Raw genomic sequence first — 12,169 nt, 5'->3', positions numbered from 1 at the left:
TATAAAAGGAATCACAATTATACCTCATTTTCTTGTGTTTTGTAGACACTGTGTTTTTTACAAATCGAAGATCTGTGGCAGCCCTGTGTTGAGTAAGTCATTGGTGCCATTTTTCTAACTCAATGCACTCGCTTCATGTCACTGTGTCACATTTTGGAAATTTTAACAATTTTTCAAGCTTTTTTATTATTGTTATATGTGTTGTAGTGATCTGTGATCAGTGATCTTTGATGTTACTATTGGAATTGTTCTGGGGCACCATGAGCTGCACCCATGGAAGACAGCAAACTTAATGGATAAATGTGGTGTGTGTTCTGACCGCTCCACTCACTGGCCATTCCCCTATTCCTATCCCTCTCCTTGGACTTCCCTATTCCCTGAGACACAACAATATTGAAATTAGTCCAATTAATAACCCTACGATGGCTTCTAAGTGTTCAAGAGAAAGGAAGTACACATGTCTCCCACTTTAAATCTGTATTAGTCAGTTCTTGCATTGCTATAAAGGAATACCTGAGACTGGGTAATTTATAAAGAAAAGAGGTTAAATGGGCTAATGGTTGTGCAGGCTGTAGAAGCATGGCACCACCATTGCTTGGCTTCTGGGGAAGCCTCAGCATGGTGGAAGCCTTTACTCATGGTGGAAGGCAAAGTGGGAGCAGGCACATCATAAGGCAAAAGCAGGAGCAAGAGAGAGTCGGGGTGGGGGGAAGTGCTACACGCTTAAAGGACCACATCTCGTGTGAACTCAGAGTGAAAGCTCACATATCACCAAGGGGATGGCCTAAGCCATTCATGACGGATCTGCCCCCACGATCCACACACCTGCCACCAGGTCCCACCTCCTAGGCTGGGGATTACATTTCAACATGAGATTTGGACAGGAACATACATTCAAACTATTTCAAAATTGAAAGCTAGAAATGGTTAAGCTTAGTGAAGAAATGTTGAAAGCCAAGATAGGCCAAAAGAAAGCCTCTTGCACCAAACAGCCAGGTTTTGAATGCAAAGGAAAAGTTCTCGAAGGACATTAAAAGTGCTATTCCAGGGAATACATGAATGATATTAATAAGAAAAACAGTCATATTGCTGACATGCGGAAAGTTTTAGTGATCCATATAGAAGGTCAAACCAGCCACAAAATTCCCTTAAGCCAAAGCCTAATCCAGAGCAAGCTGAGAGGTGAGGAAGCTGCAGAAGAATAGTCTGAAGCTAGCAGAGGTTGGCTCATGAGGCTTAGGAAGCTGAGTCTATAATACATAGAACTGGTGAGAGCAGGCATCTCTATCTTGTTCCTGATCTTAGGAGGAAGTGATCCAATCTTTCTTCACCATTAGTTGTAATATTAGCTGTGGGTTTTTTGTTTTGTTTTGTTTGTTTTTCAATTTTTTGCTGTGGGTTTTTCATGGATGAGATTTATCAGGTTGAGGAAGTTTCCTTTGATTCCTAGTTTTTATCATGAAGGAGTGTTAGATTTTGTTACACGCTTTTTTAGTGTCTACTGAGATCATCATGTGGCTTTTGTGTTGTATTCTTTTGATATAGAGTGTTACATTAATTGATTCTTGGATATTAAGCTAACCCTGCATTCCTGGGTTAAATCACATTCAGTCAGGATGTGACTTATACTTATACCTTATGCATCCTGACTGAATGTGATTTAACCCAGGAATGCAGGGAGGGAGATACTGCACGTTCAGTTCCAGACCACTGGAAGTGCTCTGAATAAAGTTTTGGCTTAAGGGAATTTTGTGGCTGGCTTGATCTTCTGTGTAGACCACTAAAACTTTCCCCCTATCAGCAATATGGCTGTGTCATTTATCATTCATATATTCCCTGGAGTAGTACTTTTAATTTCCTTCACTGGAAAAATTGCAATAAAGCAAGTATTGCAATAAAGTGAATCACACCAATTTTTTTTGGTTTCTGAATGCATATAAAAGTTACATTTACGGCTGGGTGCGATGGCTCACACCTGTAATCCCAGCACTTTGGGAGGCCAAGGTGGGCAGATCACGAGGTCAGGGGTTCGAGACCAGCCTGACCAACATGGTGAAACCTCATCTCTACTAAAAATACAAAAATTAGCTAGGCTTGGTGGCACATGCCTGTAATCCCAACTACTCAGGAGGCTGAGGCAGGAGAATCACTTGAACCTGGGAGGTGGAGGTTGCAGTGAGCCAAGATTGCGACACCGCATTCCAGCCTGGGTGAGAGAGTGAGACTCCACCTCAAAAAAAAAAAAAAAATTACATTTATGCTATACTGTAGTATACTAAGTGTGCAATAGTATTCTGTCTAAAAAATTTATATACTTAAATCTTAAAATATTGTTTTTGTTTGTTTGTTTGTTTTGAGATGAGGTCTTGCTCTGTCGCCCAGGCTGGAGTGCAATGGCCCGATCTCGGCTCACTGCATCCTCTGCCTCCTGGGTTCACGCTATTCTCCTTCTCAGCCTCCTGAGTAGCTGGGACTACAGGCGCATGCTGCCATGCCCGGCTAATTTTTTGTATTTTTAGTAGAGACGGGGTTTCACCGTGTTAGCCAGGATGGTCTCAATCTCCTGACCTCGTGATCCGCCCACCTCAGCCTCCCAAAGTGCTGGGATTACAGGCGTGATCCACCGTGCCCGGCAATATCGTTTTTTAGAAAAGCTGCTGTATGCTATGTTTGTACCTGTGAATAGCCACTGCACTCCAGCCTGTGCAACATAGCAATAATTTGTATCTAGGAAAATGAAACAAAAAGGCCGGGCATGGTGCCTCACGCCTGTAATCCCAACACTTTGGGAGGCCGAGGCAGGCGGATCAGCTGAGGTCAGGAGTTCAAGACCAGCCTGGCCAACGTGATGAAACCCCATCTCTACTAAAAATACAAAAATTAGCCGGGCATGGTGGCAGGCGCCTGTAGACCCAGATTGGGAGGCTGAGGCAGGAGCATTGCTTGAACCTGGGAGGCGGAGGTTGCAGTGAGCCGAGATCACACCACCGCACTCCAGCCTAGGTGACAGAGCGAGACTCCGTCTCAAAATAAATAAATACATAAACAAATAAGTAAAACAAATAACCTAACATTTAAAAAAAATGTATTACTGGCTGGACACAGTGACTCATGCCTGTAATCCCAGCACTTTGGGAGGCCGAGGTGGATGGATTGCCTCAGCTCAAGAGTTCAAGACCAGTCTGGTCAACATGGTGAAATTCAGTCTCTACTAAAAATACAAAAAAATTAGCTGGGCATGGTGGTGTGCGCCTGTAGTCCCAGCTATATTACTAAATGCCCTTTTGGTGAGGATATGCCAAGAACCTCAAGTTTGAACCACTTCTTATCCAAGGCTGCTATCTCAGTTATCTTTGATATGCTACGAAGCGCCTGGCATAAGTTAAACAGAATTTATATGTGCCACGCGATATGAAGACGGCATACTAAGCATTTTTCACATTAAAAATAGCTGTGCTGGCCGGGCGCGGTGGCTCACGCCTGTAATCCCAGCACTTTGGGAGGCCGAGGTGGGTGGATCAGGAGGTCAGAAGATAGAGACCATCCTGGCTAACACGGTGAAACCCCTTCTCTACTAAAAATACAAAAAAATTAGCCAGGCGTGGTGGCGGGCGTATGTAGTCCCAGCTACTCCGGAGGCTGAGGCAGGAGAATGGCATGAACCCGGGAGGCGGAGCTTGCAGTGAGCCGAGATCGCGCCACTGCACTCCTGCCTGGGCGACAGAGCGAGACTCCGTCTCAAAAAAATAAAAAAATAGCTGTGCTTGGCCGGGCCGCGGTGGCTCACGCCTGTAATCCCAGCACTTTGGGAGGCCGAGTCCCTCAGATCACGAGGTCAGGAGATCGAGACCATCCTGGCTAACGCAGTGAAACCCTGTCTCTACTAAAAACACAAAAAATTAGCCGGGTGTCCTGGCGTGCGCCTGTAGTCCCAGCTACTCGGGAAGCTGAGGCAGGAAAATCGCTTGAACCCGGGAGGTGGAGGCTGCAATGAGCCGAGATCGTGCCACTGCACTCCAGCTTGGGCGACAGAGCGAGACTCCCTCTCAAAAAACAAACAAAACAAATAAAATAAATAAAAGTTTTGCTACATTGCTCAGGCTGGTCTCTAACTAATGGGCTCAAGCAATCCTCCTGCATCAGCATCTGCAGTAGTTGGGACTACAAGCCTGCACCACCACACCTGGCTAGCCCTTTTTGAATATCCTATTTAGTGGCATTAAGTACATTCACCTTAGGCAACCATCCATCTCTAGAATTTTTCCATCATGCCAATCTGAAATTCTGTACATATTAAATGATAACTTCCCATTCCCTCCTCCCTCACAGACCCTGGTAACCACCTTCCTTCCTTCCTTCCTTCCTTCCTTCCTTCCTTCCCTCCTTCCTTCCTTCTTTCCTTCCTTCCTCCCTCCCTCCCTCCCTCCCTCCCTTCCTCCCTTCCCTTCCCTTCCTTCCTTCCTTCCTTTTTTGTTTGTGACAGAGTTTTGCTCTTGTTGCCCAGGCTGGAGTGCAATGGCGAGATCTCGGCTCACCGCAACCTCCACCTCCCAGGTTCAAGCAATTCTCCTGCCTCAGCCTCCCGAGTAGATGGGATTACAGGCATGAGCCACCATACCTGGCTAATTTTGCATTTTTAGTAGAGACGGGATTTCTCCATGTTGCTTAGGCTGGTCTCAGGTGATCCCCCCGCCTCGACCTCCCAAAGTGCTAGGATTACAGGCATAAGCCACTGTGCCTAGCTATTCTTTCTTTCTTTGTTTATGAAGGTGACTATTTTAGGATCTCACATAAGAGGATTCCACACAATATTTATTCTTTTGTGTCTGGGTTGTTCCATTTAGTATGAGGTTTTCAATGTTCCTCCATGTTGTAGCATGTATCAGAATATCATTCCTTTGTGTGGGTAAATAATATTCCATTGTATGTGTATACCACATTTTGTTTATCCATTCATCAGGTGATGAACATTTGGGTTGTTTCCACATTTTTGCTATTGTGAATAATGCTGCTATGAACACTGGTGTACAAATATCTGTTCACGTTCTTGGTGTCAATTCTTTTGAGTATATTCTGAGAAGTGGAATTGCTGAATCATATGGTAATTCTATGTTTAATTTTTTGAGGAACTGCCAGGCTGTCTTCTACAGCGGCTGTACTACTTTACATATGGTAGTTGTTATGTAGCCAAATTATGTGAATAAATCATTTGCTGTAGGAAATTGGCACTTGTATACTCTAAACCAATACAGAAAATACATCTCTCTCACTAAAATTGTTTGATGCATCAAAGAGTTGTCTGCTAAACACTTCTAATTACCATGGTGATTAATTACCAGTATCCAGAATCTTAGATATATGTGTGTTGGAGGCGTGCGTCAGAAAAGAGGAGGTTAGGTGGAATCAGCAAGCAGCAAAAATATTTCCAAATCCTGCTAGGTGTGGTGGCTCACACCTGTAATCCCAGCACTTTGGGAGGTTTAGGTGGGTGGATCACTTGAGCTCAGGAGTTTGAGACTGGCCTGGGGAACATGATGAAACCCCATCTCTACAAAAAATAAAAAATTAGCCAGGCATGCTGGCATGCACCTATAGTCCCAGCTACTTGGGATGCAGAAGTTGCAGTGAGCCACTGGGCAACAGAGCGAGACTCTGTCTCAAAAATAAATAAATTAATTAATTAAACATCTTGCAACTCTATTTCAGTTTGGTTTATCTGACATTGAAGATCAAAGAGGATGAATAATAAAGATATAGTGAGGAGGAGAGAAAGGTAGAGGAATATGGTAAGGTTAGGCAGTGGAACTGGACTGGTCTGCTGATTCTTATGTAGTTAGCGTGAAATGAATGTCAGCAAGGCAGTTTTCCTTCTTCCTCCACTTCATCTCAGATTATCTCAGAGTCTGTTTCCTTGCTAAAGCTTGTATAATCTATAAATTATACAACTGACTTAAGACCTTTAAACAAATTGAACTTGCAGGTGAAATACAAATTTACAACAAACTTAAACATTTATCAGAGACAGTAAGAGAGCAAGGATTGAAACACTTTATTATTTTATTCTTCTTTCATCAGACTAGTCGCCTCCTGAAGCCATGGGCAATCACAGTGCTTTGGTATCTGGAGAGAGGCGAATGCAAAGGCATATCTGCAATTTTTATTTCTGGTTGGCCTTTTTGGAAGACAGCTTTCCGATCTTCCCCATGGCAAAGCCTTTCACTGTGATTCAAAAACAGCGAGTCTTCTAAAGGGCCAGTGTGGATCCCACACACTTCTGCTTGCTAAGAGAAAAGAAAATCTGTGTATCACATCAAACATCATTTTCTTGTTAGATTAAGAAGGAAGTTTCACCAGGAGCCGTGGCTCATGCCTGTAATCCCAGCATTTTGGGAGGCCAAGACAGGAAGATTGCTTGAGCTCAGGAGTTTGAGACCAGCCTGGGCAACAGAGCAAGACCCCATCTATACAAAAAATAAAAAATTAGGTGGGTGTCGTTGCAGGTGTCTGTGAGGCTGAGGCAAGAGAATCCCTTGATCCTGGGAAATCAAGGCTGCAGTGAGCTATGATCACACCCCTGCACTTCAGCCTGGGCAACAGAGTGAGACCCCATCCCCTCTCCAAAAAAGATGGAAGTTTCCCAGTAGTTTTTCTAACTATCCTTGTTGAGAAGGAAGCTCTGCTGAACAGAGGAACATCCCTTTTCTAAAAGCAATGCTTTGTGGGTCAGTGTGATCTGACTACCAGAAAGAGTCATGCAGACTATAAATGTGATATATTTGGAGGCAGATTGTTGAACTTTAGCTTCACTACTTAATGTGACCTTTTCAAGTCATTTACTCCCAGAAGACTCAGTTTTTTCAAATATAAAATGGGAATATTAAAGAATTCTTTGAGTAGCAAATAAAATATATGTGAATGAAAAAGCTTTGCCAACTACTAAGTATCAAAAAGGTTTAAAGTATGATGATGCTGTTATGACTGTTGAATAAATAAATAACAACTGTTTGAAGTTATTAACTTAAATACACATCTACTTCTGATTCTTCAATATTGCCAAATAGCATTCTGGTCTGTTCTTGGTATGCAGCCCCAACTCTGGTATGCTGTGTTTCTCATATATATATATATATATATATATATATATATATATTTCACAGACAGGGCCTCAGTCTGTCACCCAGGCTGGAGTGCAGTGGTGCAATCATAGCTCACTGCAGCCTGGAACGCCTAGGCTCAAGCAATCCTCCTGCCTCAGCCTCCCAAGTAGCTGGGACTACAGCACACACCACAATGCCGGGATAATTTTTTTTTTAATAGACAGGATCTCGCTATGTTGCTCTGGCTGGTCTTAAACTCCTGGCCTCAAACCATCCCCGTCTCAGCCTCCCAACACGCTAAGATTAGAGGCATAAGCCACTGCACCTAGTTTGTGTGCTATATTTTTTAATGTTGTTAGATGCAGTTTTTTAACTCCTAATGGAAAAATGGTGAGGATAAATAAAAGGAAGGAAAGCATAACTTAGCATTTACTAGCGTTTACTCAGCGTGGGCACATTAACTTTACTTAATTCACTTATTTAAGTTTCATTGGTAGGAACACTGTCAACTAAATTGCAAAAGTAAAATAGCTCTGAAAAATGATGCTGAATTATAGCTCTAAAAGTAAGGTCAAGAAAAACAAAGTTTTTCTTTACTGGTTTCAACTTATAAAGTTTACAACCTATAATTCTCATAAATGAAAAAGTCAGTACTGCCACCATGCTGAAGCTACTTAGGGCATTGAAAATGACCTTGATATGCCACTAAATTACATGAAATGCAGACTAATATTAAGACTGTAGTAAGTCTGAGTAAACATTTATTTATTTATTTATTTATTTGTTTGAGATGGAGTCTCGCTCTGTTGCCCAGGCTGGAGTGCAATGGCGTGATCTGGCTTGCTGCAATCTGTCTCCCGGATTCAAGTGATTCTCCTGCCTCAGCCTCCCAAGTAGCTGGGATTACAGGCATGTGCCACCATGCCCGGCTAATTTTTGTATTTTTAGTAGAGATGGGGTTTCACCATGTTGGCCAGGCTGGTCTTGAACTCCTGAACTCAGGTTATCTGCCCGCCTCAGCCTCCCAAAGTGCTAGGATCACAGGCATGAGCCACCACGCCAGCCAGAAAATGTTTTAAAACAAGCCTGTTGAAATCCCTGCTTTCAATTATTTTGAGCATATACCTAGAAGTGGAATTGCTGAATCATATGGTAATTCTATGTTTAATTTTTTGAAGAATGGTTTCACTATCTTCTACAGTGGCTGCAGCATTTTACCTATAGTAGTTTTCCTGCTGTTATAAAACTACTGACTGGAGCCGGGTACAGTGGTTCATGCCTGTAATCCTAGCACTTTGGGAGGCTGAGGCAGGAGGATCGCTTGGGCCCAGGAGACAAGCCTGGACCACATAGTAGAGATCCCATTTCTACAAAAAATACCAAAACTCTCCGGGCATGGTGGCATGTGCCTGTAGTCCCAGCTGCTCAGGAGGCTGAGGTGGGAGGATCACCTGAGCCCAAGAGGTTGCTGCAGCTACAGTGAGCCATGATTGCTTCATTGCGCTCCTGTCTGGGTGACAGAGTGAGATCCTGTCTCTAAATAAATAAATAAAGTAGGCCCGGTGTGTTGGCTAACTCCTGTAATCCTAGAATTTTGGAAGGCCGAGACAGTAGGATTGCTTGAGCTCAGGAGTTCAAGACCAAACTGGAAGACATAGTGAGACCCCATCTCTACTAAAAATAAAAAGCTGGCAAGGTGTGGTGATGTGCACCTGTAATCCCAGCTACTTGGGAGGCTGAGGCAGGAGGATCAATTGAGCTCAGCAGATTGAGGCTGCAGTGAGCTGTGATCACGCCACTGCACTCCAGCCTGGACGACAGAGCGAAATCCTGTCTCCAAAAAGAAAAAAAGGAATAAATAAATAAAACTGCTGACTGAACAGGAGCATTAAAAGGGTAAATCATGTGTAAACTAGCCAAAATATTCCCATGCCTCTCTATCTGAATATGCAGTATAACCTAAAAAATATATGCTTTGTAGTGTAACTTTAATATTAATGGCATCTTCCGATGATGAGTTTAACAACTGCAAGATAGCATGATGCAGAGTTTCTGAAATTCTTCAGTGTATAATTAGGTTATTTAAACAGATATTACTATTTAACATTTGTTTGCAAGTTTATATGACAGTACATCAAAATAGTTTTTGTATAGTTATGCACGTCTATCACAGATATACTAAATTATATATATAATATTATTTATTTATTTATTTAGAGACAGAGTATTGCTCTGTTGCCCAGGCTAGATTGCAGTGGCGCAATCTCGGCTCACTGCAACCTCTGCCTCTAGGGTTCGAGAGATTCTCATGCCTAAGCTTCCCGAGTAGCTGGGATTACAAGTGCCCACCACCACACACAGCTAATTTTCATATTTTTAGTAGAGATGGGGTTTTGCCAGTTGGCTAGACTGGTCTCGAACTCCTGACCTCAAGTGATCCACCCACCTCGGTCTCCCAAAGTGCTAGGATTATTGGCACAAGTCACCGCATCCGGCTTAATGTTTTTTTTTTTTTTTTCTTATGTGTGCTTATGGGGAAATACCTTCAGATTCACATTCCTGAATATCATGTTTTCTTTCCAAGGCATAACATAACGTCTTGGGATCATCCCTTGCTTTAATGAAAATCGTGGCAAATGAATCTCTTCATACCTGATGATTAGGAAAGCAAGAAGAAAAGATATCTTGTGAGCCAAATACAATCATTTTAGTATCATTCCAGGGACTGGAGGCAGTTGTGCATTCATGTTTGGTCCCCTGCTGCTGCAGGACAGACGGCTGTGCCGTTGACACTCAGCTAAAAGATAACCATTTAAGTACCCACGTATCACCAAGATCAAGCCAGGGCCAGGTATCTGTAACTCTAACTGCATGCTGTCCTTTATAATTTGCCCACAATGTCCATTTTAATCTGACTTTTTTTTTTCTTTTTTTTAATAAGATGGAGTGCATCACCCTGCACAGCCGGGGTTTTGCCATGTTGGTCAGGCTGGTCTCGAATTCCTGACCTCAAGTGATCCACCCGCCTTGGCCTCTCAAACTGTTGACATTACAGCCATGAGCCACTGCGCCCGGCCCATTTTAACTTGACTTTAAGGGAAAAGGCAAGGCACTTGGATTTGCCTCAGGGCTACCCACTGCCTAAAGGAAATGTCTGGCCAGCCACAAAAAACAGAAACTATACCGGTTTCTGAATTTATGTATGCTCTACACTCAGGTCAGACTTGCTTTCCCTGCACACATATTTCCCTCTGGAACATAAAGCTTTCTATATAGACGCCAAAGGGGAACACAAAGTTATTGACCTCATCTATGTAGCTCCCAGGTTGCAAAACAAGCAAACAAAAAACCCCAGAACCCCATAAGTCCTTACTTATTAGCAGATTTGTAGAGACTCTCATCAGAGCAGTTGTTAGTGAGTTTAGGCAAAGTAGGACAAGTATCTTTCCCTGAAGCCATTCCTGACAGCAATGGATGGAATTCTCATCTAAAACTTCACCAACTCACTAGTCTAATTATGATGACAACGCTGCTCTGATGTAACAATGCTAACTCCATAGTAACTCTCAGCAGTTACAGTAGCAGTTAAGAGTGTCCAGCTCACAGGTGTGGTGGTGGGCACCTGTAATCCCAGCTACTCAGGAGGCTGAGGCAGGAGAATCACTTGAACCCAGGAGGCAGAGGTTGCAGTGAGCCGAGATTGCGCCACTGCACTCCAACCTGGGTGACAGGGTGAGACTCTAAATCAAAAAAAAGTGTCCAGCTCAGAGCTATTTTCAGGGTTTTTAAAAAAATCCCCCTTCTGGCCTGGCACAGTGGCTCATGCCTGTAATCCTAGCACTTTGGGAGGATGTGGCAGGAGGATCACTTGAGCCCAGGAATTTGAGACCAGCCTGGGCAACATAGTAAATTCCGGTCTCTACAAAAAATAAAAAAATTTGGCCGAGTGTAGTGGCTCATGCCTGTAATCCCAGCAGTTTGGGAGTCCAAGGCAGGTGGATCACTTGAGGTCAGGAGTTCAAGACCAGCCTGGCCAACATGGTAAAACACCTTCTTTACTAAAAACACAAAAATTAGCCAGGCATCGTGGTGTGAGCCTGTAATCCCAGCTACTTGGGAAGCTGAGGCAGGAGAATTGCTTGAATCCAGGCGGAGGTTACGGTGAACAGGGATGATGCCACTCCACTCCAGCCTGGGTGACAGAGCAAGACTCCATCTCAAAAAAAAAAATAAATAAATAAGCTGGACGTGGTCACGTGTACTTGTCGTCCCAGCTATTTGAAAGGCTGAGGCAGGAGGATCACCTGAACCCAGGAGGTTGAAGCTGCAGTGAGCTGTGATTGCACCACGGCACTCCAGTCGGGGCAACAAAGCAATACCTTGTCTCCAAAAAATGAGACAAAACAAAACAAAATAAAACAAATTCCTTTTTGAGTAAAACATCATTCTTATAATGAGCAATTAAAAATGAAGATGTTTGTGACAATACAAATTTGACACATACTAAAAATAAGTTGAACTGAACAATTATTCAGTAATTAAAAAATAATCACTTCAAATTAACATTCTCTATTGGTCCATGGCTGATTTTCCTCTTTATATATTGCGCATGCCATCTACAGTCAACTGATTTTCAACAAAGGTGCCAAGAACACACACGAGGGAAAAGACAGTCTCGTCAATAAACAGTGCTGGGGAAACTGAACATCCCCATGAAGAAGAATGAGACTAGACCCCTACCTGTCACCATACACAAAAATCAGCTCAGAATGGATTAGGATTAAATGTAACTTGAAACTACAAAACTACTAGAAAATATACGGAAATACTCTACAACATTGGACTGGGCAAGGTTTTTTTTTTTTTTTTTTTTTTTTTTTTGAGACAGGGAGGTTCTCACTCTGTCACTCAAGGTTGAGTGCAGTGGCGCAATCACGGCTCACTGCAGCCTCAACCTCAATCAATCGTGGGCCCAGGTGATCTTCCCACCCCAGCCGCCCTAGTAGCTGGGACCACAGGTGTGCACTACCATGCTTGCCTAATTTTTTAATTTTTTTTTTTTTTTTTTTAGA

The 12,169-nt window shown here is 43.0% G+C and overlaps 1 protein-coding gene across 1 annotated transcript; it reads right to left on the bottom strand.

The window, feature by feature from the left end:
- Positions 1–6,034: 6,034 nt before the first annotated feature.
- On the bottom strand, positions 6,035–10,628 carry SPMIP10 (sperm microtubule inner protein 10). The gene is made up of 3 exons (XM_054489574.2): positions 10,471–10,628; positions 9,641–9,749; positions 6,035–6,281 (listed from the first exon to the last, which is right to left on the bottom strand). The coding sequence occupies exons 1-3, from the start codon at positions 10,554–10,556 to the stop codon at positions 6,072–6,074; spliced, it is 405 nt and encodes a 134-aa protein (XP_054345549.1). The 5' UTR covers positions 10,557–10,628; the 3' UTR covers positions 6,035–6,071.
- Positions 10,629–12,169: the final 1,541 nt, after the last annotated feature.

The sequence above is a fragment of the Pongo pygmaeus genome, chromosome 4 (genome assembly GCF_028885625.2).
Source record: "Pongo pygmaeus isolate AG05252 chromosome 4, NHGRI_mPonPyg2-v2.0_pri, whole genome shotgun sequence".
Classification (NCBI taxonomy): Eukaryota; Metazoa; Chordata; class Mammalia; order Primates; family Hominidae; genus Pongo; species Pongo pygmaeus.
This window is presented reverse-complemented; position numbering and strand designations above follow the sequence as displayed.